The sequence below is a fragment of the Lissotriton vulgaris genome, chromosome 11 (assembly GCF_964263255.1).
Source record: "Lissotriton vulgaris chromosome 11, aLisVul1.2, whole genome shotgun sequence".
Classification (NCBI taxonomy): domain Eukaryota; kingdom Metazoa; phylum Chordata; class Amphibia; order Caudata; family Salamandridae; genus Lissotriton; species Lissotriton vulgaris.
In genome coordinates this window covers 831,160,680-831,177,650 of record NC_141699.1, presented here as the reverse complement: position 1 = coordinate 831,177,650, position 16,971 = coordinate 831,160,680, and the positions used below count along the sequence as shown (strand labels likewise).

The 16,971-nt window shown below is 46.3% G+C and overlaps 1 protein-coding gene across 1 annotated transcript in view; it reads left to right on the top strand.

The window, feature by feature from the left end:
* LOC147683549 (serotransferrin-A-like) overlaps positions 1–16,971 on the top strand; it is a 121,195-nt gene that overhangs the window by 75,099 nt on the left and 29,125 nt on the right. The window contains exons 10-11 of the mRNA XM_086943941.1: positions 1,455–1,551; positions 2,916–2,957. Of these exons, the coding sequence (XP_086800067.1) occupies positions 1,455–1,551; positions 2,916–2,957 (139 nt within the window). The remainder of the gene's footprint in view (positions 1–1,454; positions 1,552–2,915; positions 2,958–16,971) is intronic.

The window sequence follows — 16,971 nt, the reverse complement described above, 5'->3', positions numbered from 1 at the left end:
AGCGTCAATGTAGGCAGGATTTGTTTGGGTGCAGGAAGGGGCACCTTCCTGCACAAAAACAATACCAAGAGGGGGTTTCCTCTTTCTATGTGAGCTGCAGAATGAAGCACACATGGAAAGTGGAAAAAACAAGGAAAAGTGAAAACCTTTCTCCTCATTACGCCTGCTGTGTGGAGGCGTAAGATTTTGGTGCTGCTCAAGGTTTACATGGTTTGCATGGTGTTGTAAATCTGGGGCAGCGTCAAAATTCATGGGTGTTGCATGGGAACACACACCATAATGCCCATGAAATACCTACTTGACAGAGTAAGATCACCCAGTGACTTGACCTGTTTTTTTTTACTCTATTTCTATGAGGCCATGCAAAGCCACACAGGGTGACTTTGCGTCGCCTCATAGATATGATTGAGACGCTTGTGCTGCTGGAGGTTCAAAAAAGTGGCTAGTGGCGCAAGCCTCTCATAAATCAACCCCAAAATATTTTGGTAGTTTTTAGGTCTTTCCCCCATCACGTAGCTATATATAAAATAATGGGTAGCTTAAATGAAAAATAAATTTTTAAAAGTTGTTGGAAACCTATACTCAAACAATTGTAAGGATGGTTACATACAGGGAGTGTGCCTCTTTGAAAACAAGAAGACCTTCAACGAGTTTAATTAGTTGTTTCCTCTGTCTTACCTTTTTGTTTTGTGACTGCGACCTTTGCTACATCTGGTCTTAGTGTCATTAGGGCAGCAGCAGGAACAAGTACTGTTTACTTTCTGTATTTGAATTTCTTGCCTGCTAGCAGCAGATAGGAGACTATTTAGGGTGCAAATATGGGAGATGGTGTCAACCTAGTGATGTAGGATAGGAGACTATTGAGGGTCAAATTACGAGAGAAGGCGTTAACCTTGTGATGTCTTTGAAGGTCAATGGCTATGTGATGTCATTTCCTCTAACGCTGGCACATTGGTAAACAGATGTCCACTGAAATTTGATAGAATTATCTTATATCCAAAGTATTTATAGCATGGCATGGTTGTAGAGGATGAACAACTCTGTATACTCTTCCAGTGTTTTTTTCTACTGTTCTACCAGTCTCCTTGGACTTTCATGCCAAACCTCTACTATAACATTAGTGAACAGGATACTACTTTTGTCTTTTTACTTGATATCAGAGGTGTTTATTTGAGCAATTTTTCCCTGCCGACACTCAAGATATCGCATCATAGTTCTAGCTTAGGACTCACTTGGCTACAGTGATTAGTTGTTGTGCTTATACAGTTTTGTCCATTTTCTTTCCCTTGCTCACCTTTGTATTTCTTTGATGGAGTTGTAGATGAGCTGGATGAGATACATTTATAAGTAGAGTTCAGGTCAAGAGCTGGGGAGTCCTGATGTGTTTCTGGAACGGACCATCTTTTGTATTTACATTTTTTTTGCATTTAATTAGAAATGTTTTGTCATTGTAGAGGCGTGAGGCAGATGCCATAGCATTGGATGGCGGATATATGTACACTGCTGGGAAATGTGGCCTAGTGCCTGCCATGGCGGAATACTATGACACAGGTAACTTATTTTCTATTAGATGCAGCTTGTAAACCAACCCAGATTATTAACAACATCAGTGTTTGCATTTATCCTTTCAAGATCAAGCCTGCGTTGCTTACCACACACTAGTCATTTATGACCCATATGTGAAGGTTGCATCTTAACAAAGTCATGTCAAAAAATCTTCTTTTTTTGTGCCAGTCCCTGGGTGAGTGAACTAGTGAAGCAATATACCTGAAACACAAGCCTAGATGCATGACAAAAAAAATGTTTCTCAAATAAGTAATTCTAGTATGTGTTAATGATGAAAATAGGTACCTCAAATAGACTAATCAATTGGCCAGTGCCTATGTATTGGTCGTTCTGCCATTGCAAACTCACTCAAAATGATGCAAACTAGTGCAACGTCTTTATAAAGTATTTACTTCCCGAAAAGTTGCCCTAAAAGAAACACAGATTGCTCCTTGTGCTGTTTTGCACTACTTTATTTAAAGGGACCTCACATGTGCTCTACATGACAAAAAGGTCTAACTACAAAAGGTATTTGCGCCAAAAAATAACCTCCTTAAAGGGGGCATTTACAAGGAGAAATGTTTTGATTTCTCCTAACTTTTCACACGTTGCATGTGTGCTGCAAACTAGAGCACTTATCCAAAGTCTTAAAAGTTTGTCTAGGCATAGTATTTTGTACAGGAATGGTACCCTTCCAGTACAAAACCTATTGTAAACATCATGCAGTAACCTTTTCACTATGATGCAAAGGTGTGTGTGTGTGGAGCTAGGTAGCCTGTTTGTGTGCACGCACAGGAGAGAGAGTAGCAGTGCCATATCTTAGCAAATATGGCTCTGCACTATTCAGTCCTTCTGGTGCACAGCAGAGCAGCAACTTCGACAGCTACTTTGCATTCTGCTATTTGTTTTTTAACTCTGCCCCTAAATATGTTATTGGACAGCTGTGGATTACAGCGTAGTCTGCTTAATAACAGAAACAATGGAGGAACAAACAAGGTGGCATAATGCAGATTGTTGTACTCGATGCAATTGCACAGGTCTCTCTCTATGCTTCCCTCCTTTTGATTTGAGCTCAGGATGAACTATGAATTGAGGCATAGGTTTAGTAAAATCTTAGGCGTACTGCATCAATAAAGACAAAATTGAAAACTTTTTCAAAAACATGAAATAAAACATGAATGAAAGAGCAAAAATTCTGTTCAACAGGGTATGCATAATTTGGTAAAGATGGTTAACTTGGTTCATTGCATGAAATATGAAGGTTTGATTTGATTTCCGATATATAGTGTTTAGTTCACAGAATATTTTCAACAACATGCCTTCATCTTTTCTATTCGTTCTCTTATTATCTTTATTTCTATGCTTTTTAGGTGATAAGTCTCCATGTAACACTAAAGGATCAACGGCAAAAGGTGAGTGGTGATGTGACTGTGCACAACACTGGCTTCTGTGCTGGCATTTGATCTGCACAATTCTGTAAACAAATGGTATTGCCGTTGTTAAATGACACTGGTTAGAAAGCAAGCAACCACACCTTTCTGTCAGTGTGATGTGTACGATTCTTGAAAGACTCATGCAGGCCGTTGGATGTAGACACTATGCTAGGCCTAATTTTAAGAAATAATACATGCAACACTACTTCAGGCCCAGAGCAATACTGTTATTCACAGGGCACTGCTACAAGCTGAGATTGATTATTTAATTCAGGAGACAGTTTGTAGATATCATTCAGGAGACACTGCTGCATGGTCACATGGTCAGATGGATGATATTATTTATGAAATACTACTTCAGGCTCAGTTGAAGATGTCTTTCATGAAATACTGCTGCAAGGTCAAATGGATAATATAATTACAGGACCCTACTATCGGCTCAATTTGAAGATGTCACTCATGCGAGACTGACTTAGACCAAGTTTATGATAAAATTCACCAGCCACTACTTCAGGCTCAGTTTAAAGATGCCCTTTTTGAGACAGTGCTGCAAGGTCAGATGGATAATATAATTTATGAGACACTACTTCAAGATACATTTCAAGATACAATTAATGAGACACTGCTGCAGAAAGTTTAATGTATGATATAGTTGATGACACACTTCTTCAGGCTCAGTTTGTAGACGTCCTTCATGAGAGATTGCATCAAGCTCACATTTATGATACAATTGATGGTGCACGACTTTAGACTCACTTTGAAGATTACATTCATGGAACTTTGCTTCAAGGTCAAATAGATTATCTAATTTATGAGACACTACTTTAGGGTCAATTTGAATATATCATTCCCAAGACATTGCTACAAGGTCCGATGGGGGATGTAGTTTGTGAGACACTACTTGCGGCCCAGAACATTGATGTCATTCATGAGACACTGCTGCAAGGACACATTTGTGATAACATTTATGAGACGCCATTCAGGCTCAGCTTGAGGAAGTCATTTATGAGACTGCAAACACCCTTTTTGAGGATGTTTTTTATGAGTTCCTGCAACAGCCTCTTTTAAAATATCCTTATTCAGATCACAGCATTGTCAATAAATCTTATAGAACTCATTAAATGTGCCTCTATAAAATCAAAATATGAAGCAAATAACCCAAAAGCTGTTTTATCTGAGACTTAGATTTATAATATTTTATGTTACTGTGCAAAATAAGGTTTTTACAATGGCTACACGTTTTCTGTCTACCTAGTTCTTCTTTGTGATAATATACACACCAGTGCATTGCCACAACTTCTCCTTCTTCATGACTCACTTGTGACAGAATATGTTACTTTGAAAACTGAACTCTCTGTTACGTGGTCTCAAAGTTTGCTTTTTGCTTACTCAATAATATTATGACCCTAGGTCTGTGTCATCTGTTCCTTTTCCTCAGGTCTTTTCCATGGTTTTTCATGTTCTTTTACTATTATGGTCTTCATCGCTACAGGGGTGCCCCCTGCACTGTCTCACTTATTTATCACTACAGTGACCCCAGTTATAAGAAGCTCTTGCACTTTTCTAATATAGGCTTAGAGTCCAACGTAGCAGGCTCTACCCGCCATTAAAAGCCCGCTCCAGAGTTAAAGGCCCGAGCCTCAGGCGAGGCACTTTAACATGGGAGCAGGCCTTTAATGGCCAGTTGAGCCCCCTATGGAGGGTCTAAGGCTATTAGAACATATGGCTGAGATACCCGCCACCCCCTCTCAACACGATCCCAAAAGAAGGGAAACCGGAAACAGTTCTTCAAAGTTTTTGGATGTGGGAGGGAGTGACCCTCCCGCGGCCGTATTTATTAAAACAAAAAATTAAACATTAAACGTTTCATATTATGTACAATTTCATTATCACATTTGCGATGTTTGGCTAATCTTAACATATTCTCTAATACAGAGGTTCTCCTAGCCGAACTAGCATCCTACAGAAACATTCTCTATAAACACTGAAATTGTACATCCTAACGTTTAAGGGCCAACGGCAAGGTCATAACCGGTGTCAAGATCCCTAACCAGACTTACCCCTCCCACTTGGGAAGGGCGACAGCACAGAGGCTTACCTCAAGTGCAACTACTAACAATTTCCCTTGACTTGTCGGGGGCACTTAAGACTCGACGCCATTTAAAGGTCGTTCGAATACTTGTGTGTGGTATCTAGAAGGTATCGTGGACCTCCCCCCACCCCACACAACTTACCGCATCTGCCGTCGCAGATGACCCTGGCCCCGGGAAATTCCTCAGGAGGGGGCTGTAACCCCTCCTACACAGGAAGGGGCCTTGACCGCCTTTCCTTAACTTCCGGCGACCCGCCCTTAGACGGGACCGCCTCCCCATTGAGGGGCCAATGGCCACCTCCCCCGAGCGCTCCCATCCGTGTTGGGTGACGCCCACTCATAGGGATCTACCAATTAGTGCTCACCGATCATGACCTTACCGCCTACCAAAAATAAATACGACAATTCGAACTTATGAAAACATTGGTCGCTACGACCGAAAGAGCATGCTCAAAAAGCAACACTACATCAAGTCCTTTTAATCGTAACAACCTAGATGATATTCACCATACTTTATTATGAAAAACAACAAAACTGATACTTTCACAACCTGTAAACGAAAAAGGAAGAACATACTTAGAAAATCCACTTTATTGCACAACAACTTGCTGTCCTCAGGGGCTGGTGGGTGGGTCAAAATTGGCTCTTTGTTCTGTCCCGAGCTCACGTGTAGCGAGGAGGTGCAGCTTCGGAGCACAAGAACAAGAGGACGTCTTCTGGCCTTGCGTCTCCTTTTATCCGTCTTCAGGGCGGGCGTAAACCCGCCCCTGCCCGTCCCGAGGGCGTGGCTGGCTGCGTCAGTGTCTAGGCCAGCCCACTCTAGGGCGGGAACAGGCGCGCCCCGGCTACGCCGCTTCGGGCATACCAGCCGAGACGCGCCTCCCGCCCAAAAATGGCTTCCCGGGGGGATCGAGGCACTCCGCCATACGTTCGGGGGGACCGAGTGGTCGCCCCTTTCCATATGGCTGAGATACCCGCCACCCCCTCTCAACACGATCCCAAAAGAAGGGAAACCGGAAACAGTTCTTCAAAGTTTTTGGATGTGGGAGGGAGTGACCCTCCCGCGGCCGTATTTATTAAAACAAAAAATTAAACATTAAACGTTTCATATTATGTACAATTTCATTATCACATTTGCGATGTTTGGCTAATCTTAACATATTCTCTAATACAGAGGTTCTCCTAGCCGAACTAGCATCCTACAGAAACATTCTCTATAAACACTGAAATTGTACATCCTAACGTTTAAGGGCCAACGGCAAGGTCATAACCGGTGTCAAGATCCCTAACCAGACTTACCCCTCCCACTTGGGAAGGGCGACAGCACAGAGGCTTACCTCAAGTGCAACTACTAACAATTTCCCTTGACTTGTCGGGGGCACTTAAGACTCGACGCCATTTAAAGGTCGTTCGAATACTTGTGTGTGGTATCTAGAAGGTATCGTGGACCTCCCCCCACCCCACACAACTTACCGCATCTGCCGTCGCAGATGACCCTGGCCCCGGGAAATTCCTCAGGAGGGGGCTGTAACCCCTCCTACACAGGAAGGGGCCTTGACCGCCTTTCCTTAACTTCCGGCGACCCGCCCTTAGACGGGACCGCCTCCCCATTGAGGGGCCAATGGCCACCTCCCCCGAGCGCTCCCATCCGTGTTGGGTGACGCCCACTCATAGGGATCTACCAATTAGTGCTCACCGATCATGACCTTACCGCCACAGGTCCGGATAGTTGACCGGCTATCCGGACCCCCCACCAAACTCCTACCTAAAGGTCATGTTTTAACGATTTTAACCAAGCTAGGAAGTCACCTATGAGTAACTCATTGCCCACCCTCGACAAATGCACACCATCCCCCAAATACATACTGTCATCATTAATACAACTATGCGAGAACGAATGCAATGTCTTGGAACGGAACAACCGACTCACTTTGTTATTCAATTTTTTAACGGAATGATTCAAAGCAGGGATCGAGATAGCCCCCCGCCACACTTTTCGTGGGATCATATGAGACCACGCAATTGTACACCCCGGAACTCTCCTTGCTAACCAACTTACCGTGGAAAGCATAGCCTCCAGGAGAAGTCGTCTACCGGTGGTGACTAGATCATTGCCCCCCAAATGTACTATGACTATGGACGGCGGTGACCTCATCCGCTCTAACAAACCCTCAAAAAATGCCTGAAACTGGTCAATACAGAGACCGCCCCTTCCGTAGAAGGACACTCTGTACCCGTATTCCCCAGGTACGTGAATCATATCACCTGCTTTGAATACGTCTGCGGCCCGTCTCACGTATGAGTGGCCTACAACCCACACCTCCTTTCTCTCAGCCGGTGATGTGTGACCGCTGGCCTGGTGTTGGGTCAACTGCACAGTCCGCCCTGCCGCGTAGGCTTGCGCAACTGAAAACAAACAAAAGACAAGAAGCGTGAGTACATGATTACAGCTTCACAACATGTGCAATCGCACATACCTCTTATAACAATTGGAGGACCAACGCCCCACCCGTTTCACTTGTTCTACATTAAGACCCCTGGCTGTAGCTTCTGTGGCAGCCCCTATACGAAAGGAATGGGTCCCAAATTCACCCGGGTCCAAGCCCGCTGCGGCAATGGCCATTGCAAGCACCCGCTGAAACTGAAACCTCGTCAGCGGGGTGGCGTCTACATGCCTCAACAATGTCCCCCCCCATGATGCCACCCTTCGTGCTAGGTAATCTTCTAAGCACTGAACCGGACACATGGATGACTCGGGGATCCTGCGAATGATCGTGCAGTCCCCCCTCCCATCTTGGTCAGTCTTGGACCTGAGAAAGGAGACAATCATCGCATCACCCCTGATCTGAACCTGCTCCCTGCACAAGCCCCCCGTCACATCCCGTTTGTTCCTTGCAACTAGCTCACTAACTCTCATAGCCCCGTGAAATGCCAGCATAAATGCAGTCCGGAACAAACAGGTCTCGAACGGGGACGAGCATGTGTTAGGGAGTGTGGTCAGCAACTGGGACAACCTGTCTAGACCTATCGGTCGTCTTACGTCTACTCTGCGACCCTCCAGACGTTGCCACCCACGCAGCGCTTTCTGTACCGTAAAAGACGCTGTCGGGTCCAGGATGCCATGGGCCCTGGCAACAAAGGAAATGGCGGCACGATGCCTTTGGGCCGTGGCCACCGATTTCCCAGCCCTACGTAAGGACATCAGGAAAAGTACTACCAACTCCTCCTGCCCCCAAAGTCCCCCTCTCTCTGCCCCCAAAAAGGCTAAATAGGCCTGGAACGCCCCTTCATATGCCTTCCTTGTCCTGGGTGCTAGACTCTCTCCCACGAGGTGACGAAGTTCGGGGCACCGAGAGACCAGAGAGCTTCGGGGAAGGGTGCCGGCTCCGGGTCCGCTGAAGGAAGGAAACCCGAGAAAGCCTGCATGTGAAAACGAGACAGTGCATCAGCGGCCTGATTCATCACCCCAGGGACATGTTTTGCTCTGAATACCACGTTCAGTTGCATACACAGTAAGACAATTTCTTTGAGCAGCCTCAAAATCAATTTACAACGGGCTGCCTGACTATTGATGCATTCTACCACGGTCATATTGTCGGACCAGAACACAACAGAATGATCTCTGAACCCTTCTGGCCAGGTTCTCAGGGCCACCAGAATGGGAAATAATTCGAGGAAAGCGATGTTACTTGTCAGCCCCTTCTCGTGCCACCATAGGGGCCACTTCTGCGCCGACCATTTTGTGCCGAAGATGGCGCCAAAACCTACGCTTCCTGCTGAATCTGTCCATAGCCCAAGCTCATCGGAGGACATGACTGGCTTGTTCCAGACAACTCGGCCATTGAAGTCCGCCAAGAATGCTAACCAAATCCGCATGTCCTGGCGGACCTCAGTCGATAACCTTGTGCGATGATGACCCTCCTTCAGGCCAACCATCGCTTGGGCAATTGAGCGGGAAAAGGGGCGAGCCATTGGTATCACTCTCAAGGCAAAGTTCAACTTTCCCACTAACTGTTGCAACTGATGCAGTGTAACCTTGGATGCAGTTAAACATACTTGGAGGGCTGCCCTGAATTTCGACACCTTGCTAGCTGGTAAACGGAAGCACCCCTCCCTTGAGTCCAACTCGATCCCCAGAAACTCGAGGCAAGTCGTGGGACCCATAGTTTTTCCCGGTGCCAACGGCACGCCGAGATGACCCATTAACACACAGAATTCGTCTAAAGCCTGGGCACATTCGGGACTACCGGCGGGGCCAAGGAACAGAAAGTCGTCAAGGTAATGCATTACATTTCGGAAACCCGCTGTCTCAGTGAACACCCACTGCAGGAAAGTACTGAATTGCTCAAAGTAAGCACATGAAATAGAGCAACCCATTGGCATACACCTATCCATGTAAAATGACCCCTGGAACCCGAATCCCAAAAGACGCTGATCGTCTGGGTGTACCGGGAGCAACCGGAACGCTGACTCGATATCAGATTTCGCCATCAACGTCCCGTGCCCCAGGCGATTCAAGATGGCTACTGCCTCATCAAAAGATGCGTATCGCACCGAACAAACTTCTGGATCAATTGCGTCGTTCACCGAAAGACCTCGTGGAGCAGACAGATTATGGATCAAACGGAACTCACCCGGGTCCTTCTTGGGGACCACCCCTAACGGAGAACAAACGAAACCTGGTACCGGGGGTTCACTAAACGGGCCGGCGACCCGTCCCCGGCTAACCTCTTTCTGAATTTTCTCTTGCACTACCGATGTATGTTGTAAAACGGAAAGTTGATTTTTGCACGTCCCTACACCCTGAAAGTCCCCTACCGGGATGCGGAAACCATGTGTAAAACCGTTCCGTAGCACCCCGGCAGAAGTACGATCCGGGTATTCGCTGAGCCAGGGAATCATTGCCAAGGTATCAATCGGGGTTGGTAAAGGCGCCCCTCGGCCTAGCTTAGACCTGTTTGGCGCCCCCCTTACCCCCATTCTCACCCGTTCTGGCTCTGCACGATGACTCAGGATGGGACGACCCACACGTACTACACTCATGTTTGAACTTACACGATCCCGGAGGCCTGGTACATTTCCCCTTGTTGAAATTAAAACAGAAACCCTTTTTCCCTGTATTGCCTGCGGGCCTTGACTGGTCGTCGGTGCTCGTACTTGGTCGAAAGGGTGTCCCCACATTTTGGCGGGAGTAATCAACAACATTGCTCCCGACCAATGGCATTCTTAACGTTCCTGATTCTTTCATTTTGTCCCAAGTTAACGAATCGTAACAATCCCAAGTCAAACTCTTGTTATGTTCCTTTTCCTTTCTGAACAGATTGTCATAACAAAACCAATGGTTACCTTGATACGTTGTCGAGTAACCCATAATTCGTGATTGGTAAACGGGAAACTCAGGGAGCAACTCGGGCCTACGTTCCCCCAAAATCGATGTGAAAATACCCCATGCATTGCCCCAGTTGCCAATGTTCTCATTAACCTTAAAGGCGGCCATTTTTGCGCGCCAAACACTCGGATGCATCAAGTCCTTCTGACTTTTCACATGCTCCACATCATAATGATCAACAAGCAGGGAAAAAATATTCACGTATTCTCCCGCCCAGATCTTTTCTTTTATAGCTAACGGCACATGTTGTCCCAATCTCTCTCTACGAGAGGGTGCTGACTCGTCCCTTGCAATCGGCAATGGCCGCTTACCTGCACCGGACGCAGCTTCTGCCGCTTGCGGCTTGTCTATCCCCGCCACTCTAGCTGCCTCTTTCTTCTCACGAAGCCCTTTTATCAGCGCCTGTGCCTCGGCAGCCGTGGCGCCATCACCACTATCCCCCAACCACGCTGCTAGCTGTGCTGCCAGCTCGGGGGGCATGTCTTCCTTGGATGTCGGGGAGACGACCCCCGGGATTGGATTCCCCTCTATCGGTACTGGGGTCGGCGCCTCGAGAGGGGCAGAGGGAACCGGGACGTCCCCACCGGCTGGAACCTTTCTCGGCCTCTTAGGTCTCCCTCCAGCCGGCGAAGGGCCCGAACCCTCCTCCCCATCTCGCTCCGCCAACCGTTTCTTTATGTCGGACATATCTTTAAAGAGTGCCCGAACCATCTGGTCAGTCGTCATTCTCTTTTCGCCTTTCCTGGGCATCTTCTTCGACGAAGTATCTGGAAGACAAAGAAAAAGATCAAAACGCTCAAAATTGGCTCTTTGTTCTGTCCCGAGCTCACGTGTAGCGAGGAGGTGCAGCTTCGGAGCACAAGAACAAGAGGACGTCTTCTGGCCTTGCGTCTCCTTTTATCCGTCTTCAGGGCGGGCGTAAACCCGCCCCTGCCCGTCCCGAGGGCGTGGCTGGCTGCGTCAGTGTCTAGGCCAGCCCACTCTAGGGCGGGAACAGGCGCGCCCCGGCTACGCCGCTTCGGGCATACCAGCCGAGACGCGCCTCCCGCCCAAAAATGGCTTCCCGGGGGGATCGAGGCACTCCGCCATACGTTCGGGGGGACCGAGTGGTCGCCCCTTTCCATTCTGCCTCCTAGAGGGCAAAATGTTCTAATTATTAAAAACAAAGACCTCTCGCAGCCCAGGGGGGGTTAAATCCCCTTGGGCTTTGAGAGGCCTATGATCATAGCAACATCTATGAAAGGGAAAAAAGCATTGGAATGTTGCTCCGGGCTTCTACTAGTGAGTAGAAGCCCAAAGCACTTGATTTCTTTCAATGAAGTGCTCAACATTCCAATGTTCTAATTCCCACTAGAACATTGGAATGTGGAGCACTCCATTGAATACAATGTAATGCTCCTTACTTCTACGGGTCGGTAAAGGCTCGCAGAGCAACATTTCAATTTTGCTTTTGTTCACAGCTATTGCTGTGAACAAAGGCCTCTCAGAGCTCGAGAGGATTTAAACCCCCACGGGCTCCAAGACGCCTTTGTTTTATTTGGTAGAACTTTCTGCCCTCTAGTGGCAGAATGTTCTAATAGCCTTGTAGCCCTTCGTAGCTGGGCTATTCCAGCTATTAAAGTCCCGCTCCCTTGTTAAAGGCCCGACCCGAAACTCTGGAGCAGACCTTTAATAGCCGGTGTAGCCCGCTACAGCGGCTATAAGGCTATATTAAGAATCAAACCTCTTACTTGTTTCTATTGTATTCCTCTTTCCCTCGTTTGTACATGTTTGAGTGTCACATACAGGAAATGAACTTTTTCGAAGCTCTTCTCTGAACTGTTTTTCAAGAAGTTTTTATTCTTCTGCTGATTAGATTTTAAAAGTAGGTTACACAAGAGCCTCAGCCATTATTATAAAGAATCAGTGTAGAAGTCAGGTCAAGGATAGAAATGAATGGGACTCCATGGGCTGGAACAACAACCACACTTTCTATTGTCCTCCAAAGACCCACCACTACTTAACTTCAATACTGCCCTAGCAGAAATTTGATTAAAACAGCACAACACCTAGGACTTGGAAGTGTTTCAAAGGGCTTTGAGTATTTGTATACTTGCAGCCATTGTCAAATCCCTAATCATTCATTGGTAATTCACTAATATTTGAAGGCTTGTCTAATTGTAGGTATGATTCTTCTGCCGGAGGCTTCTCCAAAAATATACTTAAATGAACAAACTAAAAGTCCTGCCAGTCCCAAAATTAAAGGAATTTTGTCCTCTAAACTGTATGAGTAAAATTGAAGGTAACTATAGAGAACAGCCGGAGATTCCACCACCTCTTTTAATAGAGTTTTCTTGAGGCATGAGCACCACCGTGGCAAACTTTAATGCTACTAACAAGGAAAATAGGCTCAGTTGTTCAGCTATTAAGCCTGACTCAAGTCTTCAGGTGACCTGTGAAAACAATAGAAGTCCAGAAAATAAGTTTGCCATACATTATTATGGTATGACTTTGTTGGTAAAAATAGCTTGGAGCGCTACCTAGATGTGATCCAGGTCCACGAGATATGACTCTATATATTCCGTTTAGATACAGCACGATTCTTGTTAACACCCGAAAGGCAAAGTGGTGTACAGCCGAGAACATGACAGAGAGTTGCCCGTGCCGTGGAGCTCCGGTGGAGTGTGTTGCCCATGTCTTGTTTGCTTGCCCTGCTTATAATACATCTAGGAGGAAATGGTTAAAACCAATATGTAGTGACATGGGCACCTGCGATCACCGGTCTGCCATGCGTATTTTAAAATCTGATTCCAGTGTTCTTTTTTCATGCGGAGTGGCAACGTTTCTAGGCCAAGCCTCACAAATCAGGATCAGAGCCCTACGAGGTGTGATTTTAATGTAGGCATTTATGACCCTTTACTTGCGACTAAAAACATATACCATCCTGGAATGCTTTACAACCTCTAAACACTGTCAACTATATAGATAGCACTTGTACTTTATACATTGTTTACTGAGATGGATTATGCCCCCTTATGTTGCATAAGCTTTATTCGATAAAACATATCATAAAAGCCTAAAAGCATATACATTTAAAAGTTCGAAAGATTAGAAACTTACAACACATAAAATGCATCATGCTTCATACTATACTTTACAATATAAATTAAAATTTAAAATCCATACCTTTAAAAAAGACGAAAAATAAGAAAGGGCAATCCATTTCACAAGCCAATAGTGTTATGACGGAAACATGAAGGCTATTGCACAAAGCGTTGGTCACTCGAAACCATGATCCTGTTCTCACTATTGGCCAGGCATATCGAGGCTACTGGGGCATCTCAACTTTTTTGCCAGAATCTTTTTTTGTAACAACCATGCGCAACCTAAAAACTTGGCTACTCCGCAAATAAATGTCAATGATGATGTATTAGTGGATAAGATGCAGAGTGCAGCACGGTGATTCATTGGGCCAATTATTTGACAGACTGGTTTGAGCCACTTGGCTCTCACCGATCTGTAGGCCGGACAGGCAAATAAAAGGTGTGCAATAGACCCGTTGTGGTAAGCGCAGCCTGGACATGGCAGAGATATTGAATTAGGCCCTTTCCCGGTAGCTATCACACTGTTAATGGGAAGGGTCCCTAATCTCAGCTTCACATACAGGACCCTGTCCCTAGGGACCTGTATGAAATCCAGATAGGGTTCCCATCTACAGATGGATTTGTGTTCAAAGAACCCCTCAGTAAGTTTCCCTATTTAGTGTTCAGGAGCTCTTGTGACTGCACCCAATCTCGATAAACACGCTTCAAGTCCTGCTTTGAGGGTGGGACCTGGCTGGCCCATGCCTCTTTGAAACCTATATCTGTTAAAAGCTGTCGAAGGTCGGTTAACCATTTAATCCTGCTCCCTGTATCAGCTACTACAAATTCATCAAGGGCAGCAGCATAATTGGACAATTCAGAAGTCCTTCTTATACGTGCCCAGAAGAGCAGGGGACGCAGTCGTACAATATCCTGGATGGAGCGCCTTCCCCTGTCATAAAATTAGGGTTTCAGGGGGGTAGAAATAAGAAGGGAAATGAGATCTCTCATGAACTTATTTTCAGATTTGGCAAGCTCACTAACGTTCTCGAAGCCCCATAGTTCAGCCCCATATAGGTCCGAAGGTAATGCTTTACCGTCGTAGACTGCAAGCGCCGGGGCAACTGGCCTACTCCCAGATAGATGTTGTTCTCTGACGATGGCCCCAGACGCCCGCTTATGGCTTAGGAGCATCTTGGTTAGATGGGGACCAAACCTCATGTTCTTAGAGACACGGATTCCCAAGTAGTCAAAAGACTCGACAGTGTCCAAGGGGAAATCGTTCAGGGTAATGCCATTTCTAAAATGTTTAGACGGGTTGATGGTAATTAATTTTGTTTTAGTTATATTAATTGTCAACCCCTGAGAATTGCAAAAGTGGCCAAACCTGATTAGAAGTTTCTGGAGACCACCCGGTGATATAGAGATCAAAAGGGTGTCGTCGGCGAACAGGAGGGTAGGTGTCTTCTCCCCCGCCAATGTGGGAGCGTCTGCTGGTTCCTGCCTAAGATGGTCAACCACCCCGTTGATGAATAAAGAAAACAGGGTGGGGGCCAGGACGCATCCCTGTCGGACCCCCCTGTTCACCATGATCCTCTCTGTCAGTTGCCCCTGTGATCCCCACCTAATTTTGGCATAGTTGTCATTATGCAGGCATTTTATAATGTCGAGGATCTGGGGGGAAATGCCCAGTTGTTGGAGGACCTGTCAGGGTTTGTCCCGGAGCACCAGGTCGAACGCAGTCTTCAGATCTATGAAGGCCAGATACAGACTGCCTTTCCCTAAAATCACTATTTTCCAATAGATCATGAAGAATCTGAACACCTGGTCCATTGTTCCCACCTTTTGTTTGAAACCCGCTTGGTAGTGGAACAGGATGTTGCCGACCTCCATCCATGTTCCAATTCTCATGAGGAGGATCGTGCCTACCACCTTCTGGATCACATCGATTAAACTAATCGGACGGTAGTTGGCAGGGTCCTCCCTATTCCCCTTCTTGAAAATTGGAATAACCTCTGCTCCTTTCCAAGAGTCTGGGACAGGGGATCCCCTCGCTATTAAGTTCATTGTCAATCAAATGAAGAGAGCCCAAGGCTTAGGATCGTGCAGAAGCAGGTCCCCCGGGAGACCATCAGGTCCCGCAGCCTTGCCGGGAGCAGTACTATTTATTGCTAGCTCCACCTCTTAGACAGCAATCCAGTTTTAAATGGGCACCAGTGGAAGTTGGGACGGGCTCAAGTGCTAGGGGCGGAGAGCATTCGTCTACCGAATAAAGATTGGAGAAGTGCTCCTGACATTGCTGGCCCGTAATATGGTTGGGGATTGGGACAGATCTTGTTCTGGTCCCACTATTAATTAAATCCCAAAAAGGTTTTGAGTCCCTCTGCGTGGGGGCGTGCTTTAATTTCTGCCAGTGGGACTCATCCCAATTTCGCTTAGCTTCCACCTGTGCCCTGAAATACTCCTTTCTTGCTATTCTGATTGCTGGAAGATCTTTATCCCAACTGCAAGAGATAGGGCCGCCCTCTTTTCCCTGCATCCCGGGGAATACCATGGGTTAGAGAGCCTAGCTTGGTTTCGCCTTGGGCCTGATTTCCCTTCAATGATAAAAAATAAACTCAATTTATCAATTAATTCCTGGTAAAACTGGTGAAAATTGGATTGCTACCCCATTTCGCTAGAAAGCACCACACGTTCCTTATTCTTAGACTCTAGAGCTTCCTTGATGCATTCCAATTTGTGTTCCTGCTGGGAGACTTTAAGCCATTTAAGGCGTGTGTTGCAGTTAGAGGGAATTACCTCTCTAGTTGACAGGAAAGGAGGGCTATAAGTGTCTGTACCAAGAGATCGCCAGGCATTGTTAGTTTATAAACAGAGAGGATTATGGTCACTATCTATGGAGGGTTTAACTACCATGTCCTGGAGGTCTCCCCATAGTCGGACGTCAATAAGAATGTAGTCTATTCTGGACGGGGAGCTTATCCTGTTAAAAGTATTTGCTCTGCTTATCCTCCCATTTGCAGCTCTTAAATTAAATTCCAGGGTGAGGGCATTGATTTGAATAGCCCTCTGAGACCACTTCTTAATGGGGTCTAGGCTAAGAGAAGGGATAGCCCATTTTGCATCCTCTTCGGCAGTACTCAAAAAATCCTCAGCACTTAGATGTTTGTACGTGCAATTAAGGTCCCCCGCTACAATGATGTTTGAACGTGGCGGGGTACCGGATAGCAAACTTTCCAGAGCTGTTATGGTTGGGGATGGCTGGGCACCTGTAGAACCTCTTGCATAGATGTTAAAAAGTTCTAATGCTGTGCTATTGGGTGTGCCTCTAACAGTTAGATGCAAAATGTCCCGTGAGAGACAACTGTGGGTGACAATTGTCCAATTCAGGTTAATACTAACCCAGATTTGAAGCCCCCCAGAGGAGTGGCCCTTGCCTGAACTAGTTGC